A 21342-nucleotide genomic window follows, 5' to 3' on the forward strand; every position below is an offset into this window, starting at 1 on the left:
TCCCATCCAACTATCGGCCAATAACCTGTTCCTCCACATGTCAGGCATCATTGCGGCTAAGATGAGAGCGAAAGGGACATAGACTCCCTGGATCCACACAACCAGGATCTACAGCAGCGACATCGGGATGTCATTCGGGCTTGAGAAATGTAGTCGGATGGTGACTAAGAGAGGAAAGGTCGTCCGGCTAAGATAAGCCGGACCCGCACTGAAGGGGTCTCACTCCCTGAAGGAACAATAGCAGACATTGAGGACAGCTACAAGTACCTCGGTATACCACAAGCCAATGGCAACCTCAAACTGGCAACAAGGAAAGTGGCTACGGCCAAATACCTCCAGCGAGTGAGGCACGTCCTAAGAAGCCAGCTCAATGGCAAGAATAAGACCCGGGCAATAAACAGCTATGCCCTGCCAGTGATCAGATACCCCGCAGGAATAATAAGATGGCCAAAGGAAGAGATTCATACCACGGACGTCAAGACCCGAAAGCTCCTAACCATGCATGGAGGGTTCCATCTCAAATCCAGCACCCTGAGACTGTACGCAAGCCGAAAGGAAGGAGGCCGGGGACTAGTGAGTGTGAGAGCCACCGTCCAGGATGAAACATCCAAGCTCCATGAATACATCAAGGCGAAGGCTCCAACGGATGACGTACTCAGAGAATGTCTCAGACAATGGGGAACAGAGGATGAGGCGCTGGAAGAGGGACCATCATGGGAGGACAAGCCCCTACACGGGATGTACCACCGGACCATAACTGAAGTGGCTGATCTCAACAAGTCCTATCAGTGGCTAGAGAGGGCTGGCCTGAAGGACAGCACAGAGGCACTCATCCTGGCTGCTCAGGAGCAGGCCCTGAGCGCCAGAGCCATTGAGGCCCCGATATACCACACCAAAATGGGAAACACCTCCGAAGGTGGTGGAGAATGACAGAGCGAAGATCCTGTGGGACTTCGACATCCAGACTGAAAAGATGGGTGTAGGGTGTAAGATGCTGGCAGGGAAAGCCTACATGGAACGCCATAACCAGGTGGCTGGCATAGTCTACCGAAACATCTGTGCGGAGTATGGACTGGAAACCCCAAGGTAAAAATGGCAAACACCTCCGAAGGTGGTGGAGAATGACGGAGCAAAGATCCTGTGGGACTTCCAGATCCAGACTGACAAGATGGTAATGGCGAACCAACCAGATATCGCGATCGTAGATAAAGGGCAGAGGAAAGCCGTTGTAGTGGATGTAGCGGTCCCAAGTGATGGAAACATCAGAAAGAAGGAACACGAGAAACTCGAGAAATACCAAGGGCTCAGAGAGGAGCTGGAGAGAGCCTGGAAGGTAAAGGTGACAGTCGTGCCTGTGGTGGTCGGAGCACTCGGGGCAGTGACCCCCAAACTCGATGAGTGGTTGCAACAGATCCCGGGAACAACATCGGACATCTCAGTCCAGAAATGTGCAGTGCTGGGAACAGCAAGGATACTGCGCCGAATCCTCAAGCTTCCTGGCCTCTGGTAGAGGACCCGAGCTGAATGGGGGACGGACACCACCCGAGGGGTGAGACGAGGATTTTTATATATATATACACAATGTATGCCACTGACACAATTGTTACTTGTTTGTCAATATGCTGTATATATATATGTATATACAGTATATACTGTATAGACATAGATTTATATTTCTGGCTCTCACTGAAATACATTTCCAAATAGTTTGCGTTTATGGCTCTTAGTCAAAAAGGTTCCTGATCCCTGGGCTAGAGGAATATAATTCAAGTATAATACACCACAGTTATGTTTTAACAGGACATGCAATCACCATTTCACACAGGACCATGCAGGTTTGAGTTTTCCCCCTTAACAAATAAAAGCTTCATTTTAAAACTGCATTTTGTTTACCTGTGCTGACTAATATTTAATTTTGTTTGATGATGACAAACATAGTGCTGTCAAGCGATTAAAAATGGGTGATTAATTAATTAGGCCTATAATTAATCTAATTAATCTATATTTTAATCTCATCTAAAAATTCCTGGGGGGAAAACTATTTTCATTTAAAATTCATTACATTGTTGAGGCAGATCAAAAGATAAAAGAATAAGTGGCATTATAAAGTATTTTATTGTTTTTCAGCAGACTTGGACAGATGCAGTCCTAGCCATTTGCTTTCTGCTGTATTTGAGACGAGTCAAAGCCCTACCTGCAACCTTTAGTTTTGAGCACGAGAGGGAATATCACCGTTTTGTTTTTTTAAATCTCCAAAGAATTACAAAATAAAATACAACATCAAAAGTGCTTAGGTTAACATATCAAAAACAGTAAGAACAATTTTCTGAGCAATACAAGTACTCAACACTGAACTTGCTTCAAATAATAAACAATAAATGAAACAGACCCTTCAATCACAGTGCTGTAAATTCGCATTTTAGAAATAACACTATTCATCATGAAAAACTAAAAGCATTGAAATAAACATCAATCACTTCTCGTAGTCTACGGAGGACACATCAACCATGCCTCGAGTTTAGTTAGCCGAAGAGCTTTGCTATGTATGGCTCGCTCGCTATATTGCAAACACCTTTGGTGCTAACGTGCACTCGCAACTGGGTGATTTACATTGATGTGGAAGGCTAAATTTGAGCTGCTTTGGTGGTACGCAAACTCCTTACAAATTAGACACAACATTCTACCTTTATCAATTGTGTTGTCAGGGCGTTTTTGGAATGTAAATGTTCCATTCATTGTGCCGAGAACTCTCATATGCTGCTCCACTTTCACCTCTCCACTCCTCACCGCTGCTTACAAAGCCCGCCCAACTCCAATGGGAGCCTATCAGCTTCAGCTAAACAAGCCCAACATAATGGCAGCCAACCAATGTCCGCTTCAGGCTGTGACTGAGAGTTGTCTCCCCACCCTCAACAACTCCAACACAGGAAGCCAACACATAAAAAGGGCTATTCGAAAAAGGCAGCCCACCTATAGAAACAATAATGGCAGAGATTAAATTTAGATTAACGCGATACAAAAAAAGGTGCTAAATGTACTCTAATTAATTAATCGCAATTAACGCGATAATTTGACACCTCTTGACAAACATGCAAACACTTTTTCCACACGGCTGTCGGGTGTTCAACTCACAAAAACATACCTTGGTGAACAAAACCTCTGCAGCACTTTATTTTTTTTTTTGCTAACAGTGCACTAAATCAATGTTGTACCATCAATGTTGCAGGGGCAACACTGAGAGAAGGACTACAAGGCAATTCCCATTACTAATTTAACTCTTCACTGCATGTGAGTGCTTACAGAAGTAGGGGTGATCCATGGCCTCACGAGCAGTTAGACGGGCTTGGTGATCGTAGCGCAACAGTTTATCAAGGAAATCCAAAGCCTCTGGGCTGACCAGATGCTGGTTTTCGCTGTGGACAAAGCGTTCCCACCGCTTCCGAGAATGCCTGGTAGACAAACAAAAATTTCATACCACATATGAAATGTACTTGATATATAGAGAATTGATATTCAGTTATTGCAGGACCTGAGGCTAGAGAAAAAGGGCAAGTCAACTAAAAAAAATTATTTACAATATGTTCTATGCGGCCCCACTAGTATAAGCATGGTATTCTGACTGATACAGTACTGCGTTTGGGGAACATATATTAAATATCAAAATCCACCCATTTTCAATATTAATCAGAATTCTGTGTTTAGATTAGTGGGGCCACATAGAACAAACTATCAATAAGATTTTGGAGTTGAATTCCCCTTTAAACTCCAAATTGTTTTTTATTCTTTTTTTCAAAGTGAAATTTGCAGCGACTTGAGTAGCACCTTTACCTTCCAAGTATATCGTTGAAGCGGGGTTCGAGCTCAATGTTGTACTTGTCAACGTAGTCATATAGATCTTCTGTTCCCAAAACCTTGGCTATTCTGACCAGCTGAACAACAACAAACAGGCCTCTCAGATACAGTTTGTGCAGAGAGTACCAGCAATAAAATATAGACAGGAACTCCCAATTTTTTGAATAAGACATTGAGAGACATGGGGTCAGGTAGGCAAGTGAAGCACAGCAGTACCACCCCCTGCAGGCCGTTCTCTGCAAGTGAAGACTAAAACAACAGAAAAAAAAGGAAGAACACATTCACTTATGTTCCATTTTAGTTCTATGGTCCGTGCTTTATATTGATCTTTTTTTAAATAACAGCGGTTGATACTGTTCAACTGTATAATTTGTTTGACTGAAACATGTCCGTATGTTATCTTTTTTGGAACAAGTCTCCCATTTATTTGACTTTACTTAATGTCTCAATTCAGCCGTTCAATACGGCATAGACTGATTGGCACAAGATCAAAGGTTGGCCAGTACCTTGGAAGCTGCTCAGGACGAACCAGGCCGGATTATGAAGGGGACCTACTTCTTCGAAGGACTCTTCTCGCCGCACTTCATCATTTTAAATGGACTTTGACACTATTGTAGTTAGTTAGCATTTTCCAATATTGCATTGTGTGTAAGTTGTTGCCACTCGGCATCCATTGCAGCCTGGTCAACCTAGAAGAGGGATTCTTCCCGCATCTGTGGCCCCTTCTCAAGGCCCCCCATTTTTCGCTTCATTGGGTTCTTTTGAGTCTTAACCTTGTTAGAGGTACGGAACCCAGTTAATATGCACATTCATTGAACCCTTCATTACAATGCGAGACTCGAGTTGCTCAACTTGGCATGACAAATGATGCAGATAGGATGCTGAGTCCCATCACGTTCTGTGATGCATGTGAATGTCCATATTCGTCCGGCCACTTTCTTTTTTTGCTCGACATAGTTCACATGTATTACAACATTCTAAATAAATCACACGACGTACTATCACAACAGTCACACGTTGACTACTGAGTGAAGTAAATTTCCCGCAGCACTGATTGGACAAGCAATGTAATGTGATCATCTGCAGCCAGTGATGACCAAGCGGGCGTGTCATATCTAATTGACATGTTGAGTTGGGTGTATCTTAACCTCCATGGCAGAAGCTCTGTCGAACCCCTGAGACAGATTCACCGAACCCCTGGGCTTTGATCGAATCCAGGTGAAGAACCACTGCTCTAGGGGGTTAAGATCAGGGGATGCCGTTGTGGAATTGTGACGTCCTTTTAGATTCTTCTCTGATAAAGGATTATGTTAGAGCTATCAGGAAAATTTGGTTAAATTATATATTTAGCTATTTGTTCACCATTGGATCATTGGATTTGAATAGGTGCAAGCTGTTTGGCTTGTATTTGATGTTTTATTTTATTGCTATTTTACCTACAGTAAATTTATTAAGAATGTTAAGATATCTGGGCTCCATTAGTTGTCCTGTCTTTAGACTGTTAAAAAGCCAGGTTGACGTAAGCAGCATCAGGAAGGCAGTATGGCATGGAACAACAACTTTTCTGACCGTGTTTAAAACATGTTACTGTACTTAAAAACGTGTTACCGTGTTACGACGTGTTTCGTTTAAGTTTAGTATCTAGTGGGCTAACTTTACACTACCAAGTTATGTTTGTCATTTTTTTGTAAAGCCTTAATTTATGTTCAAGAAGAAATTAAAGCGAATCATTTTTTTGGATGAACTACGATGGCCCCGTGTTTTTGTTGTCGTCGTTGTTGAACGGAAAGGCCCATCGGAGAAAGGCACAAGTCGGGAACCTTCATGCCCTGCTGACGTACTGACAAAAGTTGCCGCTACAGATTATATAAATAAATTTGACTTGATTAAACCTTTTGAATTTGTGTTTTTGAAAAGTCAACGGTACGCATTTGAAAACAAACAGAAAACAGTTTTTGTAATCATGAACTATGGCAAATGATGGACCTACAAGTATCACAGTCTATCTCAGATAATTGACTGTGTTTGCCTTATTGGATTATTATTAAATTGCAGTACAACATGCATTTAGCAGACTGTTTCATTCATACGGTACAAATTGATATGCTACGGTTTTTATCATTCATGTAGCAGCCACTATAGTTAAAAATTGGGTCTGACAATAAGTAACTTGCTCAAGTAAGTCAGAGGAAAGCAACTAAAATAAGTAAATGAGGGTTATGCTTGTACTGATCTCAGGAGCAGGTGCATATATGTCTTATGGAGTAACTGAATAAAACGGGGGGTTTAAACATCATTACGTCACGCTGGTTATGCTGCCGGATCGTCACGAAAAGTGGACAATTTGGCCAGTATAAAGCGCCATTCATGCGCCTGAGAGTCCCTACTTTACAACTAACTGTTTTACAGAATAAATTAACAGTGATGGTGAGCAATGTTCCCTCTAAGCTGCGCAACTGCGCACTGGTCGCACACTCTTAGCGCACAAGAAAACCTATCCAGCGCAGTGAATGCACTTCAAATGAATTAAATATACGGTATAACATTTTTTCTGCATCATTTTGCTGTGTAAGTCAGTGAGTGGCAGGTGTCCAGCGAATCATACGATACAATGCAATGACGCTATGCAGCCAATAACGGCATTGACAGTACTTACGCATGTTCTCTGCTCCATAACAATAACAGTGTGGCGGCGATAAGTGACGCTAATGCTAATCCTTTATCACGGTGAAACGACCGGGCAGTGAACGTGATACATCGACTCCCCAAACCAAAATAAAAATGAACTGCGGTTCTTCTAGGTTGGAATGGCTGTCGGAGTATGTGCAATTTTTTTTCTTATTTCATTGGGACAGTGCACATTAATCAACAAATGAAATAGGAGAACAAGCGGTGAAACTGGGTGAGGTTTTTTTCTTTTTCAAGTGAGAGAGGTCTGCTCTGCAAAACATGCAGCGAAGCTAAAGTTGTAAGCGAATTTTCCGATGGAAAATATGGACTAAATGGAAGCTGGACTACCTCAAGCGACACATTCAGCAGAATAGTCATTTGAATGCTGTTGGAATACTCAAGTGTACAACCATTGGAGAAGTGAGAAGGACAAACGTGAAAACTAAGGTCAAAGTCAAATCTGTGAATATTCTGGTGACATTTATTACGATGTTTTATTTATGGATATTAAGCATTAAATTATATTCTTTCGAAATTCTAATAAAAGACACGATCACGAGATACAGCCCACATCATTGTGGAAAATGTGAATGTTTTAATGTGAACAAAATGTTACGTCTGAAAGGTGTGTATGTCTCATTTCTTGAAAGTATTTTTCACTATCAAGTGGAATCATTTTTCACTTCAAGTGGGCCAAATTAGTTATATTAAAAGTAAACTTATGGAAATTGCTGTTGTAATTTGATTATTTTAATAAGCCATTAACTTTCTATGATCCCAGGTGTGATACTCGTGTGTGGCCACAGCGAACACTTCTGATGTTCGTCACAGTGGTCCTCGGTGTGCTCAGGGAGCTTGTCTGTTTGCCCAGACATATAAAAAATTTGAGGGAACATTGATGGTTTGATGAGGTTATGTTGCCTGATCATCTCACAAAAGGGGAAAAAGTGCCATTAGTCAGCACGGTTAATGTACGTTTCATAAGTTGGCCTGAAAATGTATTTGTTTTTATTTTCAAATACTCTGTCCTTTTGAAATATACCCCAACACTTCCTGTCGAACAGTGCAACTGGTTGGACAGTGCACTTCCTCCCTTGTGGTTTTTGGAGCAGGTGAGTCTGTGGGAGTGTCAGTTATGAACTTAAAGTAAGGTGAAAACAGCACGATCACGACTATGTCAAGTTGCTTCCGAACAGCCAGTTGACATGGGCGACGTTGAGCACCAGATTACTCGTGCTCTCGCCGGGGAACTTCTTTAGATTCGAGGGTACAAATTTTGCGCCGGTGAAAGTGTGCCAGCTCATGGCTTAAGGGGTAGAGCAGTCGCCCGAATGTGCTGCTTTTATTCCTTCGTCATGGGTTCACATACTTCTCTCTTCCTTGATGGTTTTACTTTTTACTATGTTTACAATTTCTTGCAGCCAGTCGTGAGTTGTCAACGAGGCGTTTTGTTTGTTGAAGAATTGAACAGTTATGCAGTTGCCCAATTTCAATGTAGTTTGTGATGAATCTGCAGTCAAGAAACACAAAATTATTGGACTGACATTGCCCTAATGGTCATGGCTGGAATCGGGAGCCAGTTAATCTGGAAGCCAGTCGGACCGTAACATTGGTGTGCAGTGCGTCTGCCGTCACACGTAATGCGGAAGCTCGTTTGTGACACACGCACGCCAGCCGGTTAAAAAATGATCATGTAAGTAAATAAAGATTCGCCTCAGGATATTGACACTGTCATATACTGTGTGTGCACATTTGAGGCAGCTTCCAAAATTGCCACATTCACTGATGTACCTCTGGATGGGAATAATTTGAATCGCTCAACTTGAATAAGTGCACTGAAAATCCAATTCTGTACTTTTTTTTCACATCAGATTTACAAACACAAATTCAAATCTTTTCCACACAGATTCAGTTTGCTGACTTTTCACATTCAGTTTCACAAGTAAAAATTCTGACTGCAAATGCGCAAAATCAGTTTGTGTGACCAACATTCTGGTACTTGAGGATGAGAAATCCATTGCAGAATCAGATCTCCTTTTTGTCCAATTAGCATTTTCCTTTTGAGCACATGACACAAGCTCTCCCTAAAAATTTCCAAAGCTGCTCTTCATCTTTTCAACACATTTCTTTTACCTTTGTGGTAGAAACCATCGGTTCATGGAGGGATGAAAAGGTACTTCCTTTCAAATTGAGGAAAGGGCATTGTATATTTAGCAGAGTATCAAAACAAAGATGCGCATAACGGTAGCCGGTAATGTGTTTTTCCATTACATTTTTTGCGAGATACTACCATCTTGACATGTACTTCTATATTGATATATTTTTGCGATCTGCCAAAGTTATTTTTTTTGTGGATAATTTCTGTTTCCATTTCTAGTTTGCTCTCGCAATTTGCATTTTGCGCATTTCTGAGTGTATTGGAAGCCCAGCTAAAGATACGGTTGATATTTCAAGTTGTTTGAGGCACTGTATTTGCAAAATCGTTCCACAAAGGAAATCTGTATTTGCATCGGTTAGCAGAAACACAAGAACCAAACAAGCAGCAGAGCGGCTTACTGTGCAGCAATCAAAGTTATTACAACAGTTACACATTGAAAGGTAACGTCAAAATCCCTGAGTGGCGGCCCGCTACGTGGGAAACAGCTGCAGATGTATTATTTTATTTTGCAGAGATTATCAATGATATTGACCGATCTGCGAAAAAAAGACAATAATGCAAAATATCGGCCAATCCAATCAGGCCTATGTTGTCTAATATGCACCATTGTGTTTAATGCATAATCCGGGAAAATCATTGGGTAACATAAAGCATATTTGATTTTAGTGTGTAGGGCTTCATCCAAATCCTATGATAGATTGAATTTATTAAGTCTAAAATATGGCTGAAATCCACAATTTCATCTTGGCGATCAGTGAAAAAGCAAGGCAATTGCTTCAAAGCTTCATTTCATTGTGATTACCTGGTCATAGTTGTCATGGCCATGGAAGAAAGGCTCTTTCCTGAAGATCATGCTTGCCAGCATACACCCCAAGCTCCACATATCCAGACTGTAGTCATACATCTGAAACACAGAGATGCCAATCCTGCAATAACTCCACAATTAATCGAATAATACACTTAGTGCTGCCATGATTAGTCAACTAGTCAAAATGACGACGACTTTGATCGTCAAAAATTAAGTTAAGAGTCGATGAGTTGTTTAGTTATGGATTTATTTATCTAGCGCTTCGTCTGTCAAACTGCTTCAACTAACACTTTTTCCAATGGATGTATGTATTGTCCTGTACAGTAGTGGTGATCCGCGTCATCCGTGATCTAAACAGGAGCATTGTGCATAATGCAGTCACATGGCAAACAAGTCAGGCGCATTTCACCCAAAACACACAAGACGAAGACACGACAAACACTCCAGAATTTCAAAAAATCCAAAACTAATTATGGCGGGTTTTCCTAAACACACTAATGAATAAGACTCCCCCCTGGTCAGCTGAGTTGGGGACAATGGTCACCAATCAGGAAGGAGCAGAGATCCTGCACACATACAAAGATTAACCCCCCTACCTAAAAATAAATAAATACATACATAAATACATAAATAGACGGCCATGAAATATTGTGGGCCATAACATCGTGACCACTGTTGGTGATTAGTCGACTCGCAAAATCTTTAATGGCAACCCTACATACAGTGCATGCATTTAGCTTCAAATAAGCGCATACGCTTTAGTAGAAATCACTCAGACACATCACCTCAGAGTCAAAGCATCAGGACATCACCGATACAAAATCAAGTTTTTACACAGCGTGTGCTGTATTGTACTTAGTTTGACGCAAATTTGGGGTGTCAAACTTTTTTTGTCGTGGGCCATTTCAGAGTTATGGCTTCCCTCGGAGGGCCGGTGCAAAATATCAACATTATTTATTAGAATTTGACATTTCGGTACAAATTTCAGCAAAAATCATGAAAGTTGACATGCATCATTTGCTCCCACAGGCCAAATAAAATGACGTAGGGGGCCGGATATGGCCCCTGGGCCTTGACTTTGACACCTGTGCTTTAAACAGTGCCCCTGGCGGTCATTTGGAACTCATAGAAATGCAGTAAAATACAATACCGTCATTTTACATGTACTTGGGTTATCTTTGTTACTTTTGGGGGGGTGGGTATCTTAAATATTAAAATCATCAAAACTACACACACAAAAAAGAAACAGGCAAACACTTTCTGAAGGCACACTATATGCTTCCTAAAAATGACCCCCCCCCCCACCCCCAAACACTCAAACATGAATTTGTTCCCAAAGTCACACAATACAATACGCACAATTGATAAAACAAGGAAATGCTCTCCTTCACACGCTAGCAATTTCATATGTACCTGATAGTCCACCAAGAGCTCGGGTCCTTTAAAATAGCGTGAGGCGACTCTGACGTTGTACTCCTGTCCTGGGTGGTAAAATTCAGCCAGCCCCCAGTCAATCAGACGTAACTACAGAAAGATACATACATTGAACAGTCAATAAATAAATAAATACTAGAGGGGCAACAATACACGTATCTTTATCAAATCATGCGATACAAGGGTTACGGTTCGATGCGCACTATATCGAAATGAAATATACAATTTTGTCTGGGCTTTTTATTTTTTAATCAGTAGTACTGTCAATCCCAGTGGCTCGTTAGTTCATTGTGAAATGAACAAAAAACGCTTTCGGCAATAAATTTCACTGTCCTTTTCACTGCAACTACACGTCTACATCGTGTGCAAGCCATTGAAATACTGTGTACTGTATATAGTGACTGCACAACTTTGTTATTTCGGGTCTTGGCAGAAGTCACAATAATTTACCACCAAAAATAGCGCAAGAAAGAACCTCCCTGTAACTATATCACACACACCCTTTACAAAATAATAAATATGTCAATTAACACCATCACAAGTGTGACTTATAACTGCAGCAAAGTACAGTGATCCCTCGCTATTTCGCGGTTTGTTTATCGCGGCTTCGGTCCATTGCGGATTTTTTCAAACAATCATGAATTTTTTTATTTCGGAAGTCCGCAAAAATCAGTGTCTAAGTGTTGTTTACTATGCGTGCTAGTGTGTGCCACTCTGCTCAAGCACGGAAGGTCCACGTGGGGCACGTGTGTGTGTGGTGCACGCATGGGCGTGCAGGTGAGTGTATGTGTGTTGCTGAGAGAGAGAGAGAGAGAGAGAGAGAGAGAGAGAGAGAGAGAGAGAGAGAGAGAGAGAGAGAGAGAGAGACTTATAAGAACAAAAGCAGGTCTCTCCATCCTTAATTGTCTAAACAACCTTAATTTCCTAATCATAAACACTCTGCTGCACGCAGCAGGATCGCTGGTGTGTGTGTGTGTGTGTTTTAGTGCACTCTGCTCAAGCGCAAAGGCCCACGTGGGGCAATTTTTAAAAATATATATGTTAATTGGTCGCTACTTCGCGGATTTTTGTTTATCGCGGGTGGTTTTGGTCCCCATTAACCGCAATAAATGAGGGATTACTGTATTGTGGGAATGCCGATTTTTATATTTAGGTGTTTTAACCATTGCCTAATTTGCATGCACTTATTCTTGTGTGGTTTTAGTCACGTAATATCAGTGTTGTGTCCAAGGACCGGCAACCCGAGGCCAAGGCCAAGGCCAAGGACTTGACTCCGAGGCCAAGGCCAAGGACTTGGAAGATTTTCCGGGGCAAGGCCAAGGCCAAGGACTTGAGAAATTTTCCGAGGCCAAGGCCAAGGACCAAGGACTGATTTTGAAGCTGAGACCTAGCCGAGGACATGTATAAAACAATGATATCATACCACTTGGCAGGTCTTCATGATTTGCAACACCCCTCCATCATAACCCCTTGCACTCCCTAACGCTTGAATGAAGTGTTTTTATTCAAAGAGTAGAACAGTCAGCGTACGTGTTATTTATACTGAGAAAACAAATAAAATCATATGATATACATTTATGAATTAACGTTTTGTAGTTTCTTAATATGAAGTAAATCAACACTCAACAGGCATGACATGGCACGGAAGACAAGTTGAGAAATGACTTTGCATAGAAGTCAATCACTGAGTGCAGAAATTATTTGGAACTGTGCGTCCCGTGGGAAAATTACGCGTCTAGGACGCGGGACGCAGAGGTAACGAGATGGCTGAATCTCTAAACATTCTCTGAGTACTACTATTATTACCACTACCACTAATACTACATTAATTAATACCTTCACCTTCACAATAATAAAAAATAATTAAATCAACCATGATTTTAAACTATGTATTATCAATATTCATTATTCCAAACATGAAAAAGCATTCAGCAAACATAACTGGAATCGAGCAAAAGGACTCCAAATCCCAACGGCCAAACCCGGAAGTGAACTGCCGACATTATTGACTCCAGCTGTAACGCAAATTACTTGGTTCAAACAAACATTCTAGTGCCACCGCACAAACGTGACGACTGTGCAAAAATAACTAAATAAAAGACACCACTGTTACAGAAAGGCTTTACACGCTATTTAAACTGCCGATCGCGAACGGAACGAACCGAGATTGAAACTAACTGTGATGCCGCTCTTTACACGTTGTACTGACTGTCATGGCGCCCCGCCCCTATTAAAGCGGCAGATAAAGTCATCAACGTGGGTTTCCCTGGATGGATTTGTTTGATTTCTTTATGATTTTTGCGGTCCTCTGGCCCACTTTATACCTGTGGACGAAGGATTAGAGGCTCTAATCCCTCGTTGTGTCAGAGGACCGGCAACGCGAGACCAAGGCAAAGGCCAAGGACTTGACTCCGAGGCCAAGACCGAGGACCAAGGACTTGACTCCGAGGCCAAGGCCGAGGACCAAGGACCACCCCTCGGTCCTCGAGCCGGTCCTCGAGGCCAAGGACCGGCTCGAGGAACACATCACTGCGTAATATACACATTCGCAGTTGTATGTGCGACGCTGTCAGTCTGATGGTAGTATGTACACACACCGTTTGTGAGTTAGTTGGATGGTATGCATCACTGGCCAGCAAGTCGTGCAGTCAGGTAAGCCACTTCACTGCCCATCTTTAAAACTCCATCCATCCATCCATTTTCCGAACCGCTTGATCCTCACTAGGGTCGCGGGGGGTGCTGGAGCCTATCCCAGCCGTCTTTAAAACTCTTGTCTGAAAACTCATTTTTATTCTTTGGCTTTTGACTCAGCATGAGACTTGATTTTTAGTTTGACTGATTTTGTGCTTTCTACTATCTTCGCTATGAATGTATTTTTAATTGTTGTACGAATTATTTTTGCGCCATGTACCGCATTTTATATTCAGCGGTGGTTGTTTTAAAGTGCTCTATGAATACAGTTGAGTTGAGAATTACTGACACCCCATGGCTTATAAATATCATTACAGTTAACAGAAAACACTTCAGTGTCCTTTCAAATTAATAATAATAATACATTTTATTTATAAGCGCCTTTCAAGACACCCAAGGACACTTTACAATAACAAAAAACACAAAACAATAGTGTATTATTGTATATTTTAATAAAGTAGAAAACATATTGGAAAACTAAAATTTATACAATCAATATTTGAATGTGTCACGGTGAAAATCAGAGTGAAAATGTTGTTGCTCATGTATATTTATCTTTTTATTGACCCGTTTTGTCAATAAGGCAGTTGAAAACAGACTCATTTGCAATGCCATGCAGGCTGCAGTCTTTGAGGCAGGCTGCCACCTGGTGGCAACTGAGTTGCATAAAAAATGACAAATGAAAGCTTTTGCCTGTCACTTCAGGCCTCTGCTCTGTCTGCTTTTACTACCTGTATTTAACTTCAGGTGACAAAGCAGGTGAAAAATGACCACAGACAGGGCAGACACTTCCATCTCATCCGCACGACATATACCGTCATATCGCCCAGTATTCCTCAGGTGTTCAAGCACTCACCTTGCGGTGTTCATGATCAATCATCACATTATGTGGCTTCACATCTCTATGCATGACTCCCATACTGTGACAATAGTCCAGAGCCTATTGAAAAAAGCCACAAATCATATTTGGAAAGAAAACAGATCCTGGAGTGTAGGTTTTTGAACAGCAGACAATTCAAGATTGACTGACCTTAAGGATCTCATACATGTAGAACCGGATGTCATAGTCTGTCAAAGTTTGGTACAATTGCTAGGGATCAGAGCAAAGTCATTAGGGTGGTCCATATTAAACAGAATAAGGACCTGCATGACAACAAAAATGCATCACTCATTGTAAAAAATGCAGTCAGAATGCACCAGTGATTGAGGCTAAAACAAGACGAGACACTGGGCAGAACTATCACATAAGTTAGTGATGCACTGAAATGAAAACGTGCGGCCAAATCCGAAAACCACAAAAGATTCATCTTAAAAACATGTTTTAAAATCCTGTGCTGGATGACTTTCTGCAATTTGCCAACTTCGTCAAGGTGTATGCTCCGTGGTTCCTTCTGTAGTGATGTGTGCCAACATAAGTGTCACCCACAGATGGCTGTCACTTAAGGGGACCTTGGAAATGTGATTGCACCAAGTGAAGTATGAACGTCAGTACTTGCAGGCTTGTTAAAAATAAGAAGTTAACTGAACACGCTTCACGTTTTCACGGCCTGCCTCAGTGGCCAGACAGCCTTTTCACTCTGAACCAGTGAGAAGATACCGTGGCAGGAGAATTTGGGGGGCGCCACCCACCTCCAGGACGTCAATATGTGCGTGACTCACCAAAGTGCACCGTCAGTGGCCAAGGCTGTGTGACGCACCTCCATCTTCAGCCAGGTCTTAGCCCCTTGCTTCCTAATTTTTTCCTAAGCCTTATCTTACCTGGCAAGAGCGCCAAACGATAGAAATTCAGCTATATAACAATTTGTCAAAACATTTCGAAAATTAAGTCAAGAACATTACAGTGGTTTGTGTGACTGTATTTGCCTTAGGTCTCCAAATAACTAGCTATGGCCCTGGTTTGAGCCAGTCCCAATGTGATTGGTGGCTCCTGCACTGATAAACAAAGCAGCTAATAGCAGTGAGAACAAATGTAAATTGCAAGATACATTGCATGGAAATTCAGTTTTGCACACTGCACAGAGTGGACAGCTTGAACACAGGGCAATGTCGCGTCTGCAAGTGGTGTGTTGACAAACGCATCTCGCAATTATCTACCAACTATTTAGGCTTGTTTTCAAACTGCGTGAGTAATTTGACTCATAATTTGTAAAATATCCGGAACAATAAGTGTGACGTAACGGGTTAGCAGAGTGATTTCTGGAATAAAATACGGACGATCCGTAATATTTGACAGCTCTGTATTACAGAATTTTGGGTGAATTTTCAGTGCATCCCTAACATAACATTCACACATGGACAAATTTGTTGATGCCTCTCTGTTAATGAAAGAAAACCCAACAGTGGTCACATAAAAATCTTAATCTGACAACAGTAACGCTAAATTTAAAAAAATTATGAAAATGAACGAATAAAAACCAGACATTGCTTTGAATTTTGGTTGAACAGTTAAAAAAAAAATCAAACTATTTTTATAACTTTGAATGAGACTTATGACCTTCAGCAGGTACGTGTCCCACTCTTCATAAGCAAACTCCTCCAGTTGTCTTAGAATTGACCGGTGCTTTTCCAGACGGCATGTTTTGGCACTTTCCACAGAAGTTCAAGATTTAAATCAAGGCTGTCTATAATGTTCTTTCTTATCTCCTGACACAACTCTCTCCTTCGCTTCCTCTGGTCCATGTTTAGTGTGGTTCACACAATGTCACCAAGCAGAGTGAGAGAGTACTTGTCACCCTGTAAATAAGATGACTGATTACAAGTTTGAAGGGACCTGGGATGCTAATTAGAGGACACACCTTGGTTCAACATGATCTTATAACCAAATTATTGTAATTTTTTTCCATGAGTATCATTTTTATCCGGGTCCGTTTTCACGAGTTTTACTTGATTTATTATTTATTATTATTATTACATACTTCTAAATAATTCTATTTATTCTCAATTCATTTTCAGTGTTTAATTTTCATATTTTTTATTACTTTTTTCTGATTCAAGTTATTTCTGTGACCACCGTGCGTTTTTCTTTCATGAATATGGGGTTACAAACAATTCTGTCCACCTGCATACATACAAACATACTTGCATGTACTGTATACCAAAACCAAAAAAGTAAAAGTATAAAATAAAATTGTCGAATTTAAGAATAATTAGTAGTTAAGAATAACAAAGGCCAACATTTTTTTTTTTTTAATTAGAGATGCAAGTAAACTTTTCTAAATGATTCTGAATCGCTTTTTTTCTGGAGCACATCTGGTTAAAAAAAAACAAAACTTTTCTTCAATGCCGCCCACCATTCAAAAGTCTCCACTGTCAGACCGAGCTTCGCTGTTGCGGGTTTTGCTGCATTATGCACGGGGCGCCAGCGTATGACGTCATTAGGACGTCATGTCAAAATGCCGTGTTTTGCAGTAAAATGATTTTCTTATTGTTCCAGAGCAGTGTAAGGCCACACGGGATATGGCTGATTGAACGCTTGTACTTTTCTATATTCATTATGATTGCAGTTGATCGTTAAAATAAGGTTTTGGTGAATTAAAGTTATTTTTAGAATTAATTGGCTACAAGGGAGGGGACATCCTCAATCAGTACTTGTTACTGAGAAAAACAGCACCCTTTTACATTTTGACTTTTTATATTAATTAATCGGAGGGAAAATGTTTTTACATAGTTCGGATATGCCATATTTATTACGAAGGAACATCTAGAACCCCGTTACAATTACAGTAATATATTTAGTAATATTTACGAAGGCTTAGGTTCAGCAACAGGTAGATTTTTTTTCTGAAACATCATAGCTAAAAAAATTATAATGCATGGTAAAATCCGTACTGTGCAGGTTTTTATAGGTCAAATTTAAAAACCTCTCAAAAAACTGCGAGAAAAAAAAGGAAAGCAATGTTTAAAATCAGTCATAAATACGTACACATACAACCATCATTGATGATTAAAATTTGCTGTTGACCAGTGGAATTTAAAAAAATAATTCTCACCTTAAAGTCAGTGTTGTTAACATGTTCAAAGACCAAAGCAGGTGTCCGAGACTGAAAAAAAAGAACAATAATGCATTTATAACAACAGATTCGGAATAAAGGATTGAACAAATTTAAACTGACATTGAAATGTAACAGTAAACAATTGGTGTGGATGAAGACCATTTACTCGTACAAGTTGGCTACATGTACGTTGTGATACAGGGCGGAATGATTTATTGTTTTTTTTCTGTCATCAAAATCGTGATCCCAGGCAACACGATGACGTGATCGCCAAAGCGATGTGTTTTTGCAGCGCTCCTGACTGACCCAGAATTTGTTGTATCATCTGTCTCACACATAAGAGCCAGCTCCCTCCTCTTCCACCAAGCTGACCAATCAGAAGCGAGAGAGAGAGCGAGATAGAGAGAGCGAGAGCTGTAAATTTGTTTTCCGTTTCTACAGTTATGCAGCTGCTTTATTTTGGTAATTTATGTTGTTATGCATGCGCCAAGAAACTTCTGCGTGTTCATGTTTTAATCTACAGCAGATTTGATGATTGTAAAGGCCTATGTAGTGGGCAAAAGACCATCATATAGCTGCAGCTTGGGTTCTGACCACAACAAAGGGATCAGAACATATTAAACTAGTCCTAAAAGATTTACACTGGCTCCCAATTAGCAGTAGAATAGATTTTAAAATTCTCCAACATATCACGAAATGGTGTGGGTCCTGAATACGTAATAAGAAATGCTAATTGAATATAAACCCCTGTAGGGCTCTGAGATGTGGAGACTTGGGTCAATTAGTGGAGCCCAGAGTTTAAAGTAAACACGGTGAAGCTGCATTTAGCCATTATGCTGCACACAAATGGAATAAATAATAATAATAATAATACATTTTATTTATAAGCGCCTTTCAAGACACCCAAGGACACTTTACAATAACAAAAAACACAAAACAATACGGGTTGAGCAGCGGCAGCCAAAACGCGCCAGCGTTCACTCAACCCGTTAAGTCAATAAACCGTGAAGTCTGCCCTGAGTGTATATGCTTTGAAATCCAGGTTAAAAACTTTGCTTTTTCCCCCGATAACTTTGATTAATGTCCTCTAAACAATTAAAGAAAATATTTTAAAAATGTTAGAAACCCACTTTTAATTCTTTACATTTAAATGTTTTTTTAAAAGGTTTTCTGTTTAAATGTTGCCAACGTACATTCTAGTAATTTTTGAAGCTACTTTTGTTTTCTCTCCTTTGCTTTTTTCTAGATGTTAACTGTTGTGTTTGTAAATGCCTGTAGGTATTGTCTTTGCTTATGTGAAGCACATTCAGGTATCTTGTGTATGAAATGTCCTGTGAATAAAACTTGCATTGCCGAGTCGACTAATCTTCGCAGCCCTTGTCTCGACATACACCCCATTGTAAAGATGGGTGAGGTAAGCAGTGGCTCCTTGCACAAAACAAAACTGTCCCCAAAACCGAGTGATTTCAAATAAGTTTGTCCTAGGTCCTCCTTGTGGGTCCTGGCCTTGCCGTGGCAAGGAGGCTTGTGTGTTCCAATGATCCAGAGAGCGTTACCGTCTGGAGCTTGCTCCAGCTAGGGTCTCCCTTGGCGGGCCAGTCTTCCGGGGAGGTTCCAGACTAACAAGGTCCCGACGGTGTGTCGGTACGCCGCTAAGATGGCAGCCCCATCATCCGTCTATCCTGCAGAGTGCCAACAACCCACTCAGGAGAAATTTATTGTTACGAAACCGACCAGAAGAAAACGGACTGCCCAAACAAAGACAAGACATAGGAACTTCTTGCTTTGCTCTCAACGAAGGCGGACGCTTTTGCTTTCTGCTCCTGTCCCCCACCCTTCCCTGCTCGCCACTCAGTCCATGTGCTGTCTTTTGTCTAACTTTCCTAGCCTCCTGTCGTATTCATACTGTGCTCAACTGCAAACTGATGCAGCTTTGGAACGGCACTGCAAGATGGGCAATAACTTGGTGAAACTGGAATTCGTGCTCAAATATTCAAAGAAATCGCGGATTTGGCTGATCACGCCATTTGAGAGACACAAGCCACGGACTTCAAGGCTGTCTGGAATTCTTGGACTGCCTGCTACCAAAAACAACATCTGCTATCTCAACCTTCCCCTGATGAAAGTATGCATGGAAGCTAGTGCCCTACCATCATCCCCTCCTTCTCGGCCATAGTCTGATAAGCCAGGACCGTCTCCATGAGATGACCTTGACGTAGCAGGTGTGGCTCTCGCACGCACACACAACCAGACGATCACCACCTTCATTGTTCATGTCTTATGACCTGTTGTAATTGTCATATGCTTGCGCAGGAGCTTTTTTGCCTAACTCAAACTATCCTCAAAATGAGGATAGTTCGAGCGTGTTTTTTTTTCTCCCCCTCTCCCTCCCTTGTGGTTTCTTCCGACTTTCAGGGTTGAGTGAACGCTGGCGCGTCTGGCTGCCGCTGCTCAACCCGTACTGTGTTTTCTGATTGTAAAGTGTCCTTGGGTGTCTTGAAAGGCGCCTAGTAATAAAATGTATTATTATTATTAACGCCCCGACCAATGAGTACGGACTGACCTACGCCCCAAGCATTGCTACATAGAACTTCCGAACGCTTCTTCAGGCTGAAGCTCCTTCACTGCTGTCCTTGGAGCTTTCCCGCTACAAAATCACCATGTCGGGTGTATGTGAATCAAGGTGGCAAGGCAGCGGCGAAATTACAGCAGAAGAACACGGCTTCATATGGAGTGGCCCTGAAACTCGGACGGGCCTCCATGGAGTTGCGCTGGCCATGTCCAAACATACACGCCAATCACTTATTAGCTGGATCCCAATTAACAATCATCTCCTGTCTGCACGGTTCCTCCACGACATGGCAAGATGACAGTGATCTTTGCTTACGCCCCCACAGATGACGCCGATGATACAGTGAAGGACACCTTCTTCGACCAACTCCATCAGGTCGTTAGCCAAGCACCACCACATGACATTGTCATCACCCTCACCGACGCCAATGCAACCTCCTCTTCCTCCTCTAAAGAAGGACCATCTCACCAAACCCCCACACAACCCATTGGCACCACCTTTTCTGCTTGGCTCTCGACGAAGGCGGACGCTTCTGCTCTGCTCGCCACTCAGTCTTCTCGTGCTGTCTTTTTGTCCAACTTTTTTTTCCCCTAGCCTCCTACCGTGTTTTCATCCGAAGAACTAACCATGGAATTAGTTGGCTGGTCTCTCGATGTAATTGACAAAATTTTTTTGACGAAAAGAGCGGGCAGTGGGGAGCCTGCTTGCCCTCCGGGGACACTTGCTGCCGGATACGCCCTGGATACATGGAGAAAGTGTGCCTGACAGTACTGTCCGTGGAGGATGTGGAAGACATCTACATTATTGGCCTTTTGATAACAGGTATGCTGCTGTTTGGTGTTGGCAGCTTGCTGTTCTATCGCAAAATTCAACCAACGGGAGCAGCTCTATTGGAAGTGAAAAAGCTGCCGGTCACTCTGGATGGCTTGGCGCGAATGTCCAACACTCAGACTCAAGCGGTGACTGAGCTCAATCGCAATATTGTTGTGATTTGGAGCGACTCCGCGCGATCGATAATACCATGGAGACGTTGGAATCCACGCTGCGGAAAGAATTTCTGGATCAGACTGATCGGCGCCACTGAGGAGATACAGACCAAGGACTCAAGGCTGTCTGGAATTGTTGGCGGCCGTCTCTCCAAAACAAACAACGCTATCTGGCCTTT

General features: G+C 41.7%; 1 protein-coding gene across 6 annotated transcripts in view; it reads right to left on the minus strand.

The window, feature by feature from the left end:
• The window catches only part of csnk2a4 (casein kinase 2, alpha 4 polypeptide), a 49047-nt gene that overhangs the window by 13126 nt on the left and 14579 nt on the right, over positions 1-21342 (minus strand). For all 6 annotated transcript variants that reach the window (XR_015101545.1, XR_015101546.1, XM_086116947.1 and 3 more), the window contains 7 exons: positions 17603-17653; positions 14644-14703; positions 14470-14553; positions 10902-11012; positions 9483-9584; positions 3829-3929; positions 3301-3449 (listed from right to left, as the gene is read on the minus strand). Coding sequence is in view for 4 of the 6 variants with exons in the window: in XM_086116947.1 (XP_085973073.1) it covers positions 3301-3449; positions 3829-3929; positions 9483-9584; positions 10902-11012; positions 14470-14553; positions 14644-14703; positions 17603-17653 (658 nt within the window). In the remaining 2 variants the exon portion in view is untranslated. The remainder of the gene's footprint in view (positions 1-3300; positions 3450-3828; positions 3930-9482; positions 9585-10901; positions 11013-14469; positions 14554-14643; positions 14704-17602; positions 17654-21342) is intronic.

This window comes from Hippocampus guttulatus, chromosome 8, assembly GCF_054856545.1.
Source record: "Hippocampus guttulatus isolate MCC_2025c chromosome 8, RoL_Hgut_1.0, whole genome shotgun sequence".
Classification (NCBI taxonomy): domain Eukaryota; kingdom Metazoa; phylum Chordata; class Actinopteri; order Syngnathiformes; family Syngnathidae; genus Hippocampus; species Hippocampus guttulatus.